Below are 21,048 nucleotides of genomic sequence, written 5' to 3'. Positions count from 1 at the left end.
GAGGTAGAAAGGGGGCTCGAGGTATATTAACACCCTGAGCTAGGGCTGAGGTCAGGTGCTCGGGGAACTTCAAATGTCAGTGCAAGGTGATAAGAAGAGCAGACCTTTAGGAAATAGAAGTTTGCCCTGCCCTACAGATAGGTCAGAAGAAGTTATCTCTGCTAGGATTTCATTTTTTTTTTTAATGGCTGAGTAATATTCCATTGTATATATGAACCATAATTTCTTATCTAGTCATCTGTTATAGGCATTTAGGTTGCTTTCATATCTTGGCTATTGTAAATTGTGCTGCCATGAATATTGGGGTGCATAGATCTTTACGAATTATTGTTTGCAATGACATGGATGGACCTAGAGGTTATTATGCTGAGTGAAATAAGTCAGACAGAGAAAGATAAACACTATATGACTTTACTTATACGTGGAATATAAGGAACAAAAAGAACAAACTAATCAAAAACAGACTCACAAATATAGTGGACAATTTGGTGATGGACAGAGGGGTGGGGAGTTGGGCTGAGAGAATGGGGTGAAGGGTTAAAGAAGTACAAATTAGTAGTTGATAGATGGTCTCGGGGATGGGGAGCACAGCATAGGGAATGCAGTTAGCATTAATGTTGGCCAGGTGGAGGGTCAGGGGAGGGAGGGAGCAAATGGGGGGATCGTTTTATGAATTACATAGATGTCTAACCAATGTACTGTATACTTGAAACTAATTTAAATAAATGAATTTATTAAAAAAAAATGTTATCTCTGATAATCTCTTACAGGCAAGGCCTCTAATTAAAATTCTGGGTGGTTAAAGGGTCAGGGGGAAGGGAAAGAAGTTTCTTTTCTGCCTGAAGCTGAAATGGCCTTTAGCTCAAAGCAATCTGCATACTACTGAGGCACATCTTGGAGTAGCTCATTCTGGACCCCCACGGTAACATAGGCTACAACTTCATGATAACTTTGGGGAAAACAAAATGGCTACCTAGCCTTGAAGGAACTTTGCTGTGGGTCATTGAACTGAGAAATGAACTCTCTTGCAAATCTAGACTAGATGGTCTTGTTAACATGGTGAACCCTGGGTGCCATGTGCTCGAAAAGTGTAAGAAGCTTTTGGAAATTGGGTACAGCTGACTCATGAGAGGGAGTTGTTTGTAGATATTTCGGTAATGAGTAAGAGCCCATTATTACCTTTAAAAACAAGGGCCAGAATTAAAGTTTGGGTTTTGTTTTGTTTTGTTTTGTTTTGGCATTAAGGACATGTTGGTATGATATGTAGGACTGAAAATAAACTTTTTATAATGATGCTTTTAAAAATACTATATTCGATAAAATAACTGATAGATTACTTTCATTTTAAGGTGTATGGATATGAAAGTATAGGTTTAGAAGCTATTAAAATTGGAATTTCCTTACCTGGTTTTATCTTAGATCTAACTCATGTCTTGAAGGTGAGTTGTAATCCAGGAAGATACCGTATAATATATGGGCAAATAGTAAGTCTGTGTGAGCATATTTAGAATTTCTCTATACATATTTGTTTATTTGATTACTTATTTACCTATTGCTTGCCCTAATTATCTTCTGAAAGTTCTCATGTTGATTTTCCCAAACAGGAGTCCTCTGAAATCAGAGCCTTCAGATGAAAGTGATGCTAACAAAAAGCTGAAACAAACAAGCAGAAAAAAGAAGAAAGAGAAGAAGAAGAAAAGGAAGCATCAGCACCACAAGAAAACCAGGGGCAAACACGGGCAGTCAGACAGCAGCGGATCTGGGCCAGACACCGATGCCGAAAGGGACGCATCTTCCAGAAGCAGAGACAGTAAAAAAGAATCAGAGAGGCTTAAGTAGGTTTTCTATTCTCCAATACCTATGATATTTTACATTTTTAATTTTTTTCCCTGGATTACTGCTACAAGTTAGACATTTAAATGATGATTTAACTCATTATTTAATTCTACTCAATCAAAATGAAGTCAATAAATATCTCAAGCTCAGAAAAAATAGAGCTCTACCATTAGGTCAACATAAAAAAAAAAAAACCCAAATCGGAAAACTTCCATTAAAAAAATTAGGGCCATGATTTTATTTGAGAAATGTTAATTAGGCACAATAATGATTGTGTCAGAATCTGACTAAGACAAAAAGTCTTTGGGGTTTTTGAAAGATGGCACATGTGCCACACAGTGGGTGTATGGGCTGGTTTACTGCATAGTTAAGGGTTCCGTCTGTGAGGGACCGTTGGCCTCCCCACTTACAAAGAATAGAACTGTCTTCTCTTCATTGATATATCTTCCTTTCATTCACTCCCATTAACGCCCCCTCCCCGTCCCCCACTCTTTGGTTAAGGTTAATACAGCACTTAAAATACTTGTTGTTTTTGTCCTCCTTAGTTCACATTATTTAGAACCGCCGTGTTGAGGGTATAGAGTAGCTCATGACCACGATATTTCCTTCCCTTGGGGGCTTCATTTCTCACCACCTTTCATGCTGCCGACTGCCTTGAGCATAGTGTTCAGGTCATTCTGTGAAACGGTCAGAGAGTAGGTACTTGTCATGGCTTTGCCCCTCTGCTCAGTCCCATAGTCTCCTACATAGGGACAGTTGGTATGTGGTGAAACTACTTGAATTAGTTCTCATTTAACTTTTTTTTTTCTTTGTTCATACGGTCTATAAGAGAGGAAGTTTAAGTACCCGCCTAATACATACTTAAAAAAAAATTAGCGCTATTAAGAATTCTGCGACTCTTCAGGGTTATTTGCTTAGAAGTCCCATTGATGTCAGGGAGAGCTCCGTGTAGGAGCAGGTCTGGAATCTGGCCCGTAGGGTTTCTGTCAGAGAGGCAAACACCGCAGTCTCCCGGGACCCTCTGTCGTCCTGTGGGTGTTGGAGAGCACCACCGGCCCCTGGCGCCGAGGGTCCAGGTTCGCTTGGTCCTCCGTGGGTCTCAGGTGCTGTACCGGCAACCCAGACTTGCTCTAGGAAGGAGAAACAAAGGGACTCAAGCAAAAAGGTTCCGAACGGGCCTGAATTTAGGTAGGCAGGAGCCGCGCCCGTGTGGCCTGCCATCGTGTCCCTCTCCAACCCCTGCTGGCCTCAGCACGGGGCCTGACACTCAGCAACATGCACTGAATACGGTTTCGATATGTGGATGAATGTCTCACTGATGTTCTTGCTTCTTTGTAGGTCTTCAGAGGGAAATATATTAATCATTGTATCTTCTGAAAACTTACCTTTAGCTCCTTGTCCTTTTTTATACTTGAGGAAAATGAGCTTTAAAAGATTTCCTGAACCCACATGGAACTTGAAAGATGGTTATTTTCAGCCTGTGCTTAACCACATCAGAGGTGATCTTTGCAGCCTCTTGATAATTTTATGATCCAGACAGCATTTTTAAGTTTGTTGATACCTTGCAGAATATCCCCAGTAAGATCAAAATAGAATGTTCTTGTCCTCTTTTACTTTCTTATTATTAACTTCTGTAGCTTCTTCCTGGGAAGGTGACTTGGAAGAAATGTTTGTTTCCTTATCGACGAGGACTAAGATGTTAGTGACTGTGTCTTTCCGTGATGTCAGGAAAGTGGGTTCATGGGGGTAATACACCCCATGAGACTCTACTTCAGAGGGATCGAGGGACAATTCCCCCAGAGGCTGCAGCTTCTAATGAACCTTCATGTCCTAGGATGACCTCTCTTTACCTTCAGGTAGAGGGAGCTCCCTCCTCGCACATAGCCCAGGCCACGTCCTGCTTCCTGGCCTCAGTGCCCAGTAGGGGGAGGATAGGGCTGTTTCCTCCCCAGGGGTGGTCTGCAGCTGGCCCTTCATTTATTTTTATTTTATTTTTTATATCCTCCATTTCTTTCTGGAATGCATCAGTTTTTTCCCCTCCCTTCACTGCTCCTTACTGGTTTTCATTGACGGATACCCTTCCACAGTTGTTCTGAAGGGGAACGTGTTAAAATCGCCATGTATTTTAGCCTGAGACATGCCATTCAACAAATATTTATTGAATAGCTACTTTGTGTCCCTGAAATACCATTGCCTCGGATTCCCAGCCAAGAATGATTTAGAAGCCTCCAGAATCTTTGTTTCTATCTGAGCAGAGCTAAAAAGCAAAGATGGAACAAATCAGTGGCTGTTTTGACCACTCTGGCAGTTCCTTGAGTCAGCAGTGTATTCTGAACTGATTTTCTTTAGAGGAGGAAAGATGTCAGATGCCAGGAAACCCTTCCCTCCTCCTCACTTGATTCCTAGGGGAGTGGTTCCATTCGTATCTGAGCTGAAGGTCTGCCAACTCACAAATTTGTTCCAAAGGACAAATAAGGGTCTTGTCTTACAGTGGGCTCTCTCTGCCCTTTATGTAGGAGGTCGGTACATACAGGCAAAACACCGTGCACGGAGCCCAGACTAGAAAGACGAGACTAAGGCCAAGCGTGAGTCACGTCTGAGGCCGAACCGTTCAGAATCGTGGCTTTTGCTATTGTCGAGTTTTGAGTTGGAGTAAATAATCTGAACATTTCAAATAAGGTGAAGTAAGGGTAGCCCACGTTTTTTTAAAAAAGAAGAAAGTTTGTGAATTTATTTGAAACTCAAGTTACAGTCATTTAAATGGAATATTTAAAAAGAACACCTGTATCCCTCAGGGTAATTTCTGAGAAGACTTCTCTTTTGGTAAAGTGCCGCTTAGTATTGACAATTTTCGCTTTATACTTTAAAACTTTTTTTTAGAGCAGGCGTCCTCTTCAAAATGATGCTGTGCAGAGTTCACAATGTTTACCTTGCATGTTTCCGCAAGTGTGGACCGTGTAACTGGAAGAGTCCTAAGCGCCTCTCCCTTTTTCTTCTCCACTTTCCTTTGTCTCACAGTCAAGAAAATTCTGCCGCTGCTGATGTTGGACGTCGCTTTGTTTGGCTTGAGGACATTCAGCCTCTGACGGGAGAAACCTTCAGGACAGATAAGAAGCCAGATCCGGCCAACTGGGAGTATAAGTCCCTCTACCGGGGAGATATAGCAAGGTACCGCCCCATCGTGATGTCTTTCCTGATTCTCACTGGCAGGAAGGAGCTTCTTTCTCCTGCACTCAGCGCTCTCTCTGTCCATCGACCCTCTCCCGAGATTCTGTGGGGTTTTTATCCCCTGCTAAGTTGTTTAGGCCTCTGTCTTATCTCACATTCTAAAATGAAAAGTTTAAACCTTGAGATCAGGATCCAGGTCGGATTAATCTTATTTATCCATAGTGTGGTTGGCACGGTGCCTGGCGTGATAGGTCTTCAATAAATATTTATTGGACAAATGAATCTAAACAGACCTTGAAATGGTTGTGACAAACTATGCAGAAACCATTTGGTCTATGCTATGTGCCATTTAAAAAAGTTGCAAAAGCCTTTTATTTATCCACTGCCCACGTATGCCATTTAAAAAGTGACATTAAATGGTAATGACTTTTTCAAAATGTTTCCAGCATTCATCACCAGATAATCATAAAAATAGGTGGTGATATTTGCTTCACTAATGAGTTTAAACTTTAATCTGTCAATCAAAAAATATTTGAATACTTATTAAACCCATTTGGCACTTCATACTTTGTAAGACACTGCTGGGAACATAAAGAACAATAATACGCAATCTCTGTTCCCAAACAGCTTACGGTCAATGAAAAGCGAAGGCAGAGAATCTTGGAATGTAAAGCCAACAGGAGACCTTGAAGATCATTATCATTTTTTATAGACTAATTACTTTTTAAAATAAATTTTGCTTTCCATTCCTTTGCTGCATCTCCAAATTTTAATCATGTTTCTACTCATCATGACATACTTTGCCACGTAAGCAATTCCAATAACAAATTCCTTTATGATGAGTTTATATCAGTTATTTTTTAATGCATGTTTATATCTACATTATCTACTAAAATCTCATGGCTGAGAGTAAATGACTATCATTTAAAATGTATTCATATATTCTAAAATTATTTTAATACTCCCTAAAATCTTGTGTGGTTTTCCATGCCACCACAGTGTAGTGCCACAGATGTGCTAGAAACCAGTAAAGGATGGGAGGCCAGCAAACACTGGTCTCACTGACGTGTTCACACGGCCGTGCTGTGATGGGGAGAGCACCCCCATTTTACAAATGAGGCACAGGACCCGCAGGCAGCTTCAATGACTTCTCAAGGTCGTGCAGCCAGGAAACAGCGGAGCTGGGGTTTGCAGCCCTGTTTCTCTGAGTTCAAGTGTTCTTTCACTGTCCACAGGTAAAGACGAGCCGGGTTGTATGCTAGAACATTTTCTAGGCTGAGAAACAGAGGGCCTGGTTCTCATTCTGAGTTTGCCATTTGCTGGTAATATAATCGCAGCAAGTCACTCACCGCTGTCTGGGCCTCCATTTCTTCATTCGTAAATTGGGACTTGTAACTCTTGCTGTGCCTTACACACAAATATCAGAAATATTTGATTTTGAATTAGAAATTGGTGTGCAACTATAAAGGGTTATTATTTAGTAATAGATGAAAAAAGGAAAAAAAATATTAGCAATGAGTGGCTCTTAGGTCTCTCCTAAAGAATGGCTCAGCCCTTCGAAAGAGTAATTAGTGACAACTTCATTAATCCAAACTGCAAGATGCTGCTATGAAGCGTTTAGGGCATTGACGTAACATCCAGGTAAGTTACTAGAGTTTGCGTGAGGTGAGTTCTCCTGGACTAATACTTGTACAGCTGTTAACTTCAGGTCTCAGAAGGTACTGATCCCATGGCCGTCTGAGCTGGTCAGAGCACAGTGGGAATACTGTGTCAGGTTCTGAATTTTCACCTCTGAAGAGGAGCACTGACAGACCGAGAGCTTTGCGAGGAGGATGAAGAGATGACTGGGCTAGCACCGTCATCTGGGGACTAAATGGGGACTAAATGGCCTGCGGCAGGGTATGATCCTTGTCTGTCTTTGGACTGTCTTTGGGAAGACACAACCGGGGCCGGTGAGCAGAAGGGCCGGGAGGTCCGATTTGGCTCAGTATAAAAGCATCGCAGGGGTGATGTGTGTGTCGTTTGCAGTGTCATGCAAAGCAGAGGTTAGGTACTAAAGTTGATGTATGACAGAGTTAAAATTACCTTTGGAAAATTCCTTAGGATTAATATACTGTCTCTTAGTGAAGTTCATCTCAGTCTGTTTTTTCACCATTTTTAGAATGGATTGTCGTGTCTGTGGCTACACACCAGATGAAACAGTCAGCGTATGTTTAGGAGCCAAGTTTTATAAAATAATGATAGTTCGCACTTCTCTAGCCTTCTGTATGGATAAGGACTTCACGTTTGTGAACTTTTTTGATCATCTCATCAGTTCTCTGACATAGGTGCCATTATTATCCCCATTTCACAGATGGGGAAACTGGGACACATGTGTTTGTTTATTTTTTAAATACTTGGATCAAGGTCACCCAGTTAGTAAATGTTGAAGTTGATATTTGGGCCCAGGCAGTCTGGCACCGTGAGCGGCATGAATCGAAGTCACTGAAGGAAAGGCACATTTATGTGGCCCAGCCCAGCTCACTCTGGGGTTCAGGCCCGCTGAGTGAATTCACGGCAGAATTGTGTGCTCGATTTAAATACATTTTCTTCCATACCCTCTTCCTTGTCGTTTTCTTTTTTCTTTGTTTCCTTTTCTTTTTAAAATTTTGGTGACTGGGTGCCTATGGCTGAATTCATTTAAATTAAACATCCGTATTATGTCGTTTACTGAACCTCCAAAGTGGGGTTCCTACTTCTGGAATTATTCCAGTGAAGACTGGCTGTTTATTTGGTAAGGATTTTACAGGAAAAGTGCCAGCATTTGAGGGAATATTGAATTAGATTATCTTCTAGGTCCTGTCCAGTTACTAAGATTCTGTGGTAAGTGATAAATTGGCTACAACTGAAATGCTCAACAATAAGGAAGTAGCTAAATAAATTATGGCACACCCCTCCAATGGACCAGTTTGAAGCCAGTAACAATTATATTTTCTAAGACTAGTGGTATAGAGAAATGCTTAAAAGTAGGGGGAAAGCCTGAAGCAGTTGTCAAGTATTTTAATATAGGATGTGTGTATGCGTATACATTTCATATCTGAAAGTAGACACTTGGTAATATGGACCAATAAGGCCAGTCAGAAAACTCAGTAAACATTTTTTAAGAGATGATATGACTATCTAAAATATTGTTCATTTTTAGTAAAAATAAAATAGTAATTAAGGAGAATAAAACTAACTTTTCACTTAAAATTTTTTCCTTAGGGAATGACAGGCGTGTTTAGAGCTCTTGTAGCACTGTTTTGTCTCCTCACCGCTTTGTTAAAGTTGTTTTTGACTCACAAATGGAATAGAGAGAGATCATCCTGAGGCGGATAGGAAGAGTTGGGAGAGAGGATGAAGAGAAAGGGCTTGAGAGGCAACTCTGTGTACATGTGAGTCACTCTCCCCACAAAGTGGGATTCACTGCACTTGGCAGCAAAGGAGGCCCAGGCCAGCAGAGAGCTGCTCAGGTGTCTGTTGACTGTGGGGAAGCAAAGGAGGTGACAGGCTAGGCCACAGGGAGCTGGAGTCAGAGCTTTCTGGGAGTTGACAGACGATGGCGGTGGCTCTCTCCTGCCTTTTTCTCCCCACAGCATTTTATCATGAAAAATTAAAAAAAATAATACAGTGTAAGTTGAAAGCATTTGCGTGAACACTCACATACCCACCCCCTACATTCTGCCATTAACATTTTGCTATATTTGCCTTATCGTATATCTGTCCATTCATCCATCTGTCCATCTTATTTTTTGATGCGTTTCAAAGTAAATAGCCAATGTACTGCCCCCTAAATCCTTGAGCATGGATGTCATTAACGACAGTCCGAGATTTGTTTAGTTTTGTCTTTCGATTTAAAATTTACATACAGTATAATATATACATCTTCATTTGCTGATATTGACAAAGGCGTACACCTGGATAACCCAGACCTCCATGAGTCTGTAGAACATGACCGCACCCGCAGAAAGTTTCCCCATACCCCTTTCCGTGAGTCCACACCCCACCTCCCCAGAGGTGATTATCGTTCTAATTTTTTCCCACCATCTATTAGTTTTGTCTGTTATAGAACTTCATATACATGGAATCATACAGTGTTTACTCTTTTGTGTCTGGCTTCTTTCACTTGAAGAAATGTTTTTGAGCTTCATCCGTGTTGTGGCATTTATCAGCAGTTTGTTCCTTTTCACTGCTGGCAGTATCGATTGTATGGCCATATCACCATCTGTTTATTCATTCTTCCATTGATGGACACCTGGACTCTTACCAGTATTTGGCTCTTATGAATAAAATTGCTGAGGACTTTTGTGTACAAGTCTGTGTAAATGTGTGGTTTCCTTTTTCTTGGGTAAATACCTGTGAGTAGAATTGCTGGGTCATAGGGTAAGTCTATGTTTAGTTTTTTTAAGACACAGCCAGACCTTTTCCCAAAGCGATTGTACTAGTTTATATTCCCATCAACAGCCTATGAGAATCCTGGTTACTCCACATATTACTCACCAACATTTAGTATTGTCAATCTTTTTAATTTTAGCTTTTTGGTGGGTATGTGGTGTATCTCTTTGTGGTTTTAATTTGCATTTCCTTGATGACTAATGATGTTGAACACTTTTTCATGTGCTTATTGGCCATTCATGTCATCTTTTGTGAATTTTGTTCAGCTCTTTTGCCTATTTTTTAATTGGGCTGTTTATATAACATACATACAGAAAAGTGCACAGTTTTCCTTAGCTTTTGTTCAGATATTCAGTAGTCATGTGTTTGTAACTCTGAGGACGCCTACATGTTCCATAAAAGCATTTTAAAACCCAGCCTCTTTTCCTCTAGAATAGAAAATAGCCAGATGTAATTTTATTTGACATACTTTGTTTCAGGATTAAAAAAAGCATCTTAGACCTATATGTTATCTTTTTAAGTAGGGACACAGGACAATATTGAGGGAAACGGACTCCTCTAGGAGACAGATGACTTAGTGTCCGCTAAGGTCTCAGTGTCCTTATTTAGGAATAGTGTAAAAGAGGGGATGATGATTTTTGCCTTGCCTGTCACATACAATTGTGATGATCAGATGACATAATGTATGTGACAGTACTTTACCTGCAGAGTGCCAGGAAAATATAAATTACTAAGATCTGGAAGACAGGCATGATCTTAAATTCACGAGACATTAATGAAGAGTTGAAGTTTTAGAGGAATAAGCCAAACGGGCAGAAAAAGTTAATTGCTCGTCCTTATATTTCTCTAAATAGAAACGATTTGAAAATAAGGTGAATTTGAATATATGCAGTTAACTTGCATATAAGAAGAATTTTAAGTCTCATTCATCGCTAGTGCATATGGTCCCTCAGTAACCTTTTCTCTCTTTCAAATGTAAGGTACAAGAGGAAAGGAGACTCCTGCCTTGGCATTAACCCTAAGAAGCAGTGCGTATCCTGGGAGGGGCCTTCTGCAGAAAGGAAGCATCCACGCAGGCACGTCGAGCGCTATTTTACGAAGAAGAATGTGGGGTTGATGAGTGTGGATGGAGTTGCCGTCAGCAGTAGACCCGAACCTCTCGCATCTGAGCCAGTGTCGTTTATCCCAGTCAAAGGCTCCGACGATCTGGCGCCGCCTCCCGTTACGACCTGGTTGAACCCTCTGGGGATTTATGATCAGTCCACCACGCAGTGGCTACAGGGACAGGGTCCTGCGGAGCAGGAATCGAAGCAGCCAGACTCACAGCCAGATCGAGAGAATGCGCTTCTCAAGGCCAAGGTGGAGGAGTTTAACAGGAGGGTTCGGGAGAATCCTCGAGACATTCAGCTATGGATGGCCTTTGTTGCTTTTCAGGTGAGTGTGGTCATCCCAGTTTTCTTACCTTACTTAGCACAGCAGTGCTCACTCTGCAGCACTTTTTGAGCTCTTGTGAGGAGCCCTGGCACTGAGCACATAAAGATTCTTAGAGGATGACCCTTGCCCTGAGCTTGTCCAAAGTGTAACGAGGAAGACTGACGTGTGAAGAATAAATGCAGTCTGGGGTAATAAATGCTTTAATGTGTCATTTGGGGATGGAATGAGGGAGCGACTTGCCATAGAGTAAGAAAGGGTTTCCAAGAGAAGGTGAAATTTGAACAAAATCTTGAAAGAACAGTAGATGTTCACCAGGCCTAGAGAGACATTTGTGAAGTACAGACAACATGCAGAATGCATAGAATTGTGAAAGAGAAGGGGCTGCCTAGTTAGAGCTGTGTGCTCCCTTTCTAAAACATATGGATTTGTCTTAGTTCCACTTAATTTTTTGAACCACTTATATACAATTACATTTTGTCCTACTTTCAGCTGTTTTAATGGTAAAGTTGACTCTTCAGAAAAGGTTTTCAAGGTATTGCATGCTCATTGATGCATAAATCTAAGTTGAAAATGACAGATCAGGTGAAAGAAACACAAGATCAAGATCAAACATACTGGGTGACACGGGCACCCTAAGAACTGTGTTTCCGTTAAAGGAAATTCTGCTATACGAGTGGTTCTCAAGAAATCTGAATAGCAGTTCATTTTGAGGGGTGAGAGACCCTTTGGAAGGCTTGCAAGTAACTCTGTGAGCAGTGTTGGAACCCTGAGGGTCCCCCAGTTCCCTTTGCATTTATAAATTGGTATTTCTGTTGTTGAGGACGAGGTCATGAAAAGTCCTGGCCTGTATGCCATCGAGGAAGGAGAGCAGGAAAAGCGAAAGAGGTCCCTGAAGCTCATTCTGGAGAAGAAGCTGGCCATTCTGGAGCGGGCCATTGAAAGCAACCAGAGCAGTGTGGATCTGAAACTCGCCAAGCTGAAGCTCTGCGCAGAGTTCTGGGAGCCCTCCACGCTGGTCAAAGAGTGGCAGAAACTGATCTTTTTACATCCCAATAATACAGCCCTTTGGCAGAAATACCTTTTATTTTGCCAGAGCCAGTTTAGCACCTTTTCAGTATCGAAAATTCACAGTCTCTATGGAAAATGCCTGAGTACTTTGTCTGCCGTGAGGGACGGCAGCATCTTGTCTCACCCTGAGTTGCCCGGCACCGAGGAGGCCATGTTTGGTAAGGAGATGCTGACCAAGTCCATTTATGTGGGAGGAATCGTACTTTTGGCTTTCGTTGAGAGTGAAGATTTATTTTGGTTTATTTTAGAAAAGTCTAAATTGATAAAACTGATAAATCGATAAAATCGATTAATCGAGAAAAACTATGACTGCTTTTGAGCATAACAGATTCTCCCCCCTCCAGCTTCTTAGCGGTGGTTCGGGGTGGGGGTGGGGTTGCGGGAGGGGGCATGAAAGCTAGCAGGGTTAGGAAAGTGTCACCGAGCTAGAAGTTTCCGCTTTTCTATTAACCAGGGAAGCAGAGTCAGGTCTCTCAACTGCTTTGGCTGTTGATACCGTTATCCATTGAGACGCCTGTGCTGCTCAGCACACCCGGTGCTAAGGTCTCAGACAGCCGTGTTTGTGAGGTGCCCTGACCGACTGGCAATCATTGCACAGATATATGCGTTACTGATATTATTACACTGCCAGCATTTTTGGTATGTCCCAAAGGAGCTTAGAATAAAAATGAGATACTGGGGACAGCGTGTTACACAGGAGCTGGAGAGTATCTCTCTGGACTTGAATCCTGGTTTGCCCTTCGTTGGTTCTGGTCTGACCTTGCATAGGTTCCTTAACCTATTTGAGCTCCAGTTTCTCCCTCAGGAGCAATAGCACAACAACTGCTCCACAGGGTTTATTGTGCCCATTAACTGAGGTAATGCATGGTGAGTCTAGCTCTGTGTCGGGTACACAGCAAGCGTTTATTTGATCAAAACCCTGCTATTACTAATAACTTCTAAAGATAGAAACATACTGCTCTAGAAATAAGCATTCATTCACCACAGTGACATAAAGAGTCTTGTGCTTGATATCATTTGTGATGGGCTCAAAAAGCCTAATATTATTCAGTGGATGGAATGTACCACAGTTAAGACAAACTGAAAATTTCAAACATGGAATCTTGATTTGTTTACAGCCGACTCTGAGCATATGATGAAAATTGCCGGTGAATAATGCCATCTAGTGATCAATTAAGCACAGAAATCTTTGCTTTCTGATAAAAAAAAAAAAAAGACTGCAGCATCCTTTTTCTAGAACTCTTCTCGAAATAATGAATGAGCTTTGATAACCAATATCCAGAACAACCACTTGCCTTGTGTTGATGTGATGTATATAGTTCTTATTGTTAATATTTGTGTTCTGTGATGGTTTCACATAAAAATCAGTAAATGTGCTTTGATTACAGTACGCTCTGCGTCCCTTTACATCAGCACAGCTCTGAAAGCGTGAGGGGAACCGATTGCAGGGAGGCGCCCCCGGGGTCTGGTCTGGCTGTCTGGCTGCGTGTTTTCAGAGGCTGCGTCCCTCCCCTTTAGCGGTGTTAACCCGGGATTCTCGCCCTTTGCTGCCCGTGCTCGCAGCGCTCTTTCTTCAGCAGAGCCACTTCCTGCGCCAGGCCGGTCACTCTGAGAAGGCCGTCGCCTTGTTCCAGGCCATGGTCGACTTCACCTTCTTCAAGCCCGACAGCGTGAAAGACCTGCCTACCAAGGGACAGGTGCGAGCTCGGCCCCCTCCCCGCTCCTCCCCTCGCCGCCTGGGGGTGGGGCTTGTGGGCGCTCCGCCCCCTCTGGGGAGGTGGGGCTTGTGGGCGGTGGTCCTAGTGTTTTTAAAATAGCCCACCCTCCTCTGTCTCAGTTCTGCTGAGGATCGTTTCTCAGGAATCTTCTGATGATCTAAGGAAAATTTCAAAACAAAAGTAGTGAAACATGGAGAAATGAAAGAAGATTCTCCTGGCCCCCCCTCCCCCATATGAGGATTACTTATGCCCCTTCTTTTTCTTACTTATAGCCCTTATTTAAATGCGAGTCATCCCCACCCGTCAGGGAAACACTGTCATGTCTCTACACTGTGTCGCTCTCCCCTGCCGCCGTGCATTCTGACCTCGGTCTTGTGTCACTTCTCCAGTTACTCTTTCCGCTCCCTGAAGTCTTTGCTGGAGTTGGAAATGAAATTACACATTGGCACTTTGTCAGCGTGGATCCTAACTGGGGAGGGGTTAATCATTTAGAGGACAAGTGAACATTGCCAGTGTTTGTAATGTGAAGCAATCAAAAAACATTATATAGAGCTATCCATAAAAGAAAGCCTTTTTCCCCTGAAGAAAACTGTTCTTCTGCGAAGAGGGTCTGGTGACAGACGGGTAGGATAGCTGACTTTATGATGACCTTTCAAAGGTCTTTCTTGAGAGGCTAAGGTCTCCATCTTGTAGAATTTTCATGAATTGCCTATGAAGACTATCTTTTTCATTTTTATCTTTTTTTTCTAGACAAAATTAGGTTAAAGAATATTGGTTAATGTTGGTATAACTGCTTGTTAGTATGATATACCAGATAGCAAAGTTATTTTAAGACATGCTTTGCTATCTTAAGGATATGCTGTGCTACGGAAGTGATTCTTAGCCGAGCCTGGGGAGCGTGAGGTGTGTGGTTGGGGGCGAGGATCAGAATCGCCCTCATGCCCACTGCTTTGCTGACAAATGACGAGATGTGTCATGGGAGTGGGGGGCGGGGGCGGGGCACTGCCCAGGATGCTGAAGCATCGAGAGCCACCCCTGATCCATGCTCTCAAGGTTTTAAATACTAACAGCACAATGACAACTTTGAAATAAAACTTTTTATTTAATGATATTCCATATCTTTATAACTCAGAGACTTGTTACCGTAAACAGTAGTAGAACATAAAACAGGCCGAGTCTGGTATTACTGTTCTGTGTTTCTGTGGTTTAAACTGGTTATAACCATTTATCACACTAAAAAAAACCTGTTTTTCTTGAGTGCACTTTCTTCCATCCCTCTTCTAAGAGCAGAACCTGTAAAGAGGGATGTCATCTTCCCAGTCCCCTTCCTGGGTGGCTGATGTGCACTTGGAGTCCAGGACCCACGTCAGGACGTTCACCACCCCCACCCCGGCCCCCTGACCTCCTGTGGCTCCGCGACACTGTCCTCTTCCTGGTGTGTGACGCACTCCGCTGCGATGCCACTGTCCCTGTTAGACTGGCCTGCCAGGGCCAGAACTGGGAGACCACTCCATTCCTACCCTTCTCGATGACCCTGGCCAGTCTCGTTTAACCTTATCTTAGGAGTGTCATCCCATCACTTTTTGCAATACTCTGTTTGCCAGAAGTGACTGGCCCAGCCCACCTTGCAGAGTGTGAACACAGGGCCCGGAGAGAGTCACGGAGGGCTATCGTGGAGGCCGCCCCCATACCACATAATTACATTTTCTGTTTTGGGGCGTGTATCACGTATCTACTTCAGCCACTGATGACAGGCAGGATTTCAAGAATCGCAAGCCCCTCTTAGGCCAGTTGGTACTTATTTGGACCAATGACTCAGTAGTTTTGTACAAGTGAGGCTCACTTCCATATTTTAAACCTAAACAGGTAGAATTCTTTGAGCCCTTTTGGGACAGTGGAGAGCCCCGGGCTGGGGAGAAGGGTGCCCGAGGCTGGAGAGCGTGGATGCACCAGCAGGAGCGGGGCGGCTGGGTGGTCATCAGTCCAGGTAAGGCCTCGCTCGGCATGTGTACGCTTTTTCTCTTTCAGAGTTTGCTTTTACATCTTCATAATTGTTTGTTTATATATATAAGCCATTTTTTAGTAGCTTAAGAACATTGTACAAACATCGAACTGTCAAAATACGTGAAGTAGACATCCCGGGGGAATCGACTGACTCTTTTCCTTGGAGCCTTCAGAGCAGTCTACCCCGTTCCTTCAGTACGTAACGCTATCGGGGTTCGAGGTTTTTTCCAGAGGAAGTATTTGTCATTTTTCTTCTTATAGGCGGCACCTGAAGAAGTAATTTTGTTGCTGATCCCTCCACCCCACGCCCATTTTAGTGTGTAAGACAGTCTTTTTGTTTTCTTGGCAATGTCCAGATCCTTTGAAAAGTACTTGCCTTTTAAGGAATACTATCAGATAATTATTAGCTAGCGTTTACATAACTGTCTTTTTAAATGGCCCCAATGCACTTTCCTGATTTACACTCTAAAACAGCACTGCCCAGTAGAAATACAATTCAAGCCACATACGTAACTTCATGTTTTCTAGTAGCCACGTTAAAAACATATCAAACCACTCACATTTCAACATGTAAGAGGTATTGAAAAACCAGGTGTGTATTTTCCTTGTATAGCACGTCTCAGTTCAGACCAGTCACCTTCCAGCACCTGGTAGCCATGGCTACGGCATTGCACAGCGCAGCTCTTAGTGACCCGGGGATTCCTTCAGCCTTGTTGGAAGAGGCAGGGAATAGCAGAGGGCGGGCGCCCAGGAGACGGCCCCTCGCCCAGGCTTGACAGCCCCTTGGCGCAAGTCATCACCTTCCTGGGCCTGGGTTTCTTCATCTGAGGAATGGGAACCTCGACTGGCTGTGATCAGCATGACCGTGCAGAGCTCCGGGCCAGGGGTCACGTCTGTCACCACTGAGGCAGGGACGAGTCTTTCGGGTATTTGGGACAAGCTTGCTCCAGACAGCGCCATCAGGTGACAGTTGTGCCTCGCTTGGGCCATTGAAGCCTCAGCTGTTTCGAAGTCCCTTTGAGTGTTTTTCCCACAGAGACCTGGAACTGTCCTTCAGTCTGCCCAGCGGTTTCACACGTGCAGAAGAGCAGCCCGCAGGGCAGAGCAGAGGTGGGGATTGCGGTCTAGCCACCGAGTCTGCAAGGCCACACGAAGAGCCCCAAACGCCAGTCTTTCTGGTACTAACTCTTGTCCGAGTGACCCACTCAGTATGGCTTTGTTTCCAGATTGTTTTTGTTTGTTTGTTTTGTTAATGAGCGAGCAAGACTCTGAGAATGCGTGGTCTTTATGTTCTAAAGTTTACCATGTTTTGCATTTCTGTGAGGACGAGTTCTCATAGCAGTGTCCAGAGACCATTACTTCTCCGATAAGTGTCCATATGTCTGGTAGTCACTCATAATCAGAAGGAAAGTTGGTTTTCTCAGGATGATAATGCAAGTGTCAAAACCTTGATTTTTTTAATATCAAGTTAGGAATGTGTGTTGGTACGTATGTACCTTGCAAGCTTTCCATCATGGAGAATCTTCTGTTGAATTTAATGAATTTAATGTATTTCTGGCTAATGAATTTAGTGGGAGCTCTCCCCAAAACCAGGATCAGAAGAAAGGTTGCAAGTTTCTTGTTCCAGAACACTAGTTGATGACTTTTTTGCTTTTCTTTTAAGTTCTCTTGTCCTTCCTGACAAAGTTGGCATTTAGAGAGTAGTAGGGATTTATCACAGATTCTGAGGTATTTCTTTTTCAGACATTACAGCTTATTCTCTTGCCCTCACTTCCTGTTCATCTGTAACTATATGTATGTCTGTCTAAAACCGTGTACTCCTTTGAATTCCAAATGTAATAAAATCAGGTATCTCACAAGGGTAATTTCCCTAATGTTAAGAGTTTTTCAGTACGATACATGGATTATTTTAAATGTAGATCTTTAGAAGGAGATATATGATTTTAATTGTTTGAGAAATTCAGAAGAGCATTGGGATAGAATATTGGATTTAAAATGCTAATACACATATCATGCATTTATATTCTCTGGGGTTGTTTATTTTAGAGTACTTATAGATTCATAAGAAGTTGAAAAAAAAATACACAGGTTTTGCGGCCTTCATCCAGTCCCCTCCCAGTGGCTGTTGTACAGTATCACAGCCAGAAAATTGACACTGATACAATCCGCAGTTTATTAAGATTTCACGTTTTACATGCACTCACTGTGCATGTGTTTGTGGAATACTGTACAGTTTTAGTGTAGCTTTGTGTAACCACCGCTGCAGTCAAGACAGAACTGTTTCTTCACCCCCAGACTCCCTCACGCCCCACCTTTGTGGCTGTGTCCACCCTCCCTTCTCCCCTGTCCCCCCCCCCGCCCAGGCAACCACTGGTCTGTCCTCCATCTCTATTATCTCATTAAATATTTCAGTATGCTACATAAGTGAAATCATGTGTCATGAGACTTTTTAAAAACAAATTTTTGTTGTAAAATATACATAAAATTTGCCATTTTAACCATTTTTAAGTGTGCGCAGCTCATTGACATTAACTACATTCACACTTTTGTGCGGCCATCACTCCTCCTGTCCATCTCGACGCTTCCGTCTTCCTCACCTGAAACTCTGTACCCGTCAGATGCTAGCCCTCCTCCCAGCCCCGGACAGCCACCCTACTTTCTGTCTCTGTGAATTTGCCTCCATTAAGAACATCACGTAAATGGGATCAGGCAATGTTTGTTGTTTTGCGACTGGCTTATTTCACTTAGCATGGTGTCTTCAGGGTGCGTCCAGTGTGTGGCATGTCAATGTCTCCTTCCAAGACTGAAAAATATTCCATTGTATGTAGATGCCACAGTTTGTTTTTTCATCCATCTGTCGATGGACGCTTGGATTGCTTCACCTTTTGGCAATTGTGAAGAAGGCTGCTATTGACATGAGTGTGCAAGTATCTGCTTGAGTGAGTCCCTTTCAGTTCTTTTGGGTTTATACCCAGAAGTGGCATTGCCAGGTCATCTGGGGGAGTAGGTTTCATTCTTTGAGGAACTGCCGCTATAGTGTTTTCTACAGTGGCTGCACCATTTTACATGCCCACCACGAATGCACTAGGGTTCAACATCCTTACCAACACTTGTTTTCTGTGACACTTTTAAGATAGGCTTTTTCTTCACGTAGCATAATTCCCCTAGGATTCATCCAAATTGTCGCACGTGTCAGCAGTTCGCATTTGTGGCTTAGTAGCGTCCCCTGGCAGAGACACATCACTGCCGTTCTCCTAAGGACATCTGGGAGGTTTCTAGTTCGGGGCTCTCATGAACAAAGCTGCTGTGGGCATTAGTGTTTATTTGATCAAAGGTTTTCATTTTTCTGGGATCAGCACCGAAAGTATCATTGCTGGGTCTTATGGTAAGTGCATGTTAGTTTTATAGGAGACTGCCAAACCATTTTCCAGGTGGCTGTATTGTTTTCTATACTCTGTATGTTTGTTTATTTTAAAATATTGAACTTTACAGAAGACTCAGACTTTTTCCTTTTCTAGTCTGCATGTTCAGAATTAGGGAACAAAGTGAAATCAAGTATAAGATACCTCGAGTTACCTTTTTTTTTTTTTAAAGACTATAGGTCATAATCATAAAGCCATTGACTTAAAAATTCTGGTGGCTTAAGAAACTCTAAACGAAAGCTGTCATTATATGTCATTTAGCATTCTAGAAATATGTGGTTCAGTATGGGAGCCACTGGCCACATGTGGCTATTTTAATTAAAATTAATTAAAATGAAATAAATATTCAGGTCCTCTACCAGCTACATTTTAAGTGCCCAGTAAGTCACAACGAGTTACCAGTGGCTGCCATGTTAGCACAGATACAGAATGTTTCATCACCACGAAGGTTCTGGAATACGTGTCGTTCCTGTTTTAGATGCTGTGATGGTGTAAATCAATTGATTTTACCTGCTAATCTGCGGTTCCTCCTGGGAACGTGCAGGTGACTACAGGAGAGTCCCTGACTGCCTGGCATGTCCCAGGCCGGCCCCAGGTCTCACTCATCCTGGCATTCCAGGTGCTTACCACAGTTCCTGGCACACAGGTTGACCGGGTCTTGATGGTTCTGTTTGCTGGTTAAGCAAGCTGGACGTTTTGTTCTTGTCTAGATGATGATGACGATGAACCAGAAGACGATGACCAGGAAATAAGAGATAAGACTCTGCCCCGGTGGCAGATCTGGCTCGCTGCCGAGCGCTCCCGTGACCGGAGGCACTGGCGGCCGTGGCGCCCTGAAAAGACCAAGAAGCAGACGGAGGAGGACTGCGAGGATCCCGAGAGACAGGCAGGTTCCCGCCCCCACAGACAGTGGCTGGGCTCCCTGAGCACCTGCCTGGCTCAGGAGATGCCAACCTGCTCCTTCCTGTCTGGAAGCTTCCCTCTTACTGAAAACCAGGGTAGAATTGGTTGGCTGCTGGCGCTGTGGGAGCAGAGAGGCAGTTGACCAGGTAGTCCTTGTCCTCAAACAGGAGGGTGGGCTCTCACGGTCACCCTTCTGGAGACTGTCTTCCAGGTGGTTCTGTTACATTTTCACATGGAAGCTTGAGGGCTCAGGGTTTAAAAATGTGGAATTACTGTCCTAGATTCTTTAACTGTGTCCATCTTTCCCACCCCACTCTTACATCCTCAGAAATGTAGCAGCTAGGATTGACTCCAGAGGCACGAGGGACTAGGTGTGGAGGCCATACTGGGACAGTCACCATACAGCTTGTCTTGCTGGGGAAGAGACTGGCACGCATAACCTGTCGTGTGCCAAGTACTGAGCTCACATTAGGTGTCTTATTTACTGTTATCGTGTGACTTGGGACATGCTACTCTGTGTCTAGTGGCCAGAGCTCTGGAAGTCTTACATTAAAATAAAGGAAGAGATTCTGTTTTGGTACCTGGAATTGACCCAGTTTTATGAGATACGAACTGTGTTGCTTGGCATGGGGCATGTGACAGGTATAGACTGAGAGGTGTCTCAGTGGTGAGGCTTATTAGCTTTGGCATGTGACCCTCCCTACGAGTTATGTGCCTTGAGGGTGGGGAGTTTTGTCTGTTTTCTTTACCGTTGAATCACCAGTGCCTGGACCGTGCTTGTCCTACGGCGAGTATTCAGTTAATAGTCCTAGATGTCGAATGAACAGTTGTTTGATGCCAGAGCTTCTGCTCTAGGCAGAGGGATCAGCATGAGTGAAGCTTCAGTACCCGGAAGGTTTGAGGAGTGGTGAAGCCAGACAGAAATGAGGCACAGAGAGCTGGGAAGAGAGAAGGAGGTGATCTCTGGGCAGGAAGTGGGGGAAAACCTCAGCTCACTGGAATGCTTGGTGAGGGCACCGCCGTGAGGCTGGTCTGCACGTAGGGGCCCTTACCTGGCCGAAGCTGAGGTTCAGGGAAGAGCG

At 43.4% G+C, this 21,048-nt stretch overlaps 1 protein-coding gene across 1 annotated transcript in view; it reads left to right on the top strand.

The window, feature by feature from the left end:
• The window catches only part of NRDE2 (NRDE-2, necessary for RNA interference, domain containing), a 41,844-nt gene that overhangs the window by 10,076 nt on the left and 10,720 nt on the right, over nt 1-21,048 (top strand). The window contains exons 3-9 of the mRNA XM_006925525.3: nt 1,605-1,835; nt 4,855-5,004; nt 10,398-10,851; nt 11,672-12,077; nt 13,483-13,616; nt 15,504-15,624; nt 19,774-19,949. Coding sequence (XP_006925587.1) covers nt 1,605-1,835; nt 4,855-5,004; nt 10,398-10,851; nt 11,672-12,077; nt 13,483-13,616; nt 15,504-15,624; nt 19,774-19,949 — 1,672 coding nt within the window. The remainder of the gene's footprint in view (nt 1-1,604; nt 1,836-4,854; nt 5,005-10,397; nt 10,852-11,671; nt 12,078-13,482; nt 13,617-15,503; nt 15,625-19,773; nt 19,950-21,048) is intronic.

The sequence above is a fragment of the Pteropus alecto genome, unplaced genomic scaffold, assembly GCF_000325575.1.
Source record: "Pteropus alecto unplaced genomic scaffold, ASM32557v1 scaffold8, whole genome shotgun sequence".
In the NCBI taxonomy this organism is placed as follows: domain Eukaryota; kingdom Metazoa; phylum Chordata; class Mammalia; order Chiroptera; family Pteropodidae; genus Pteropus; species Pteropus alecto.
The sequence above is the reverse complement of the archived record's forward strand: the minus strand, read 5'-3'. Positions and strand labels throughout refer to the sequence as shown.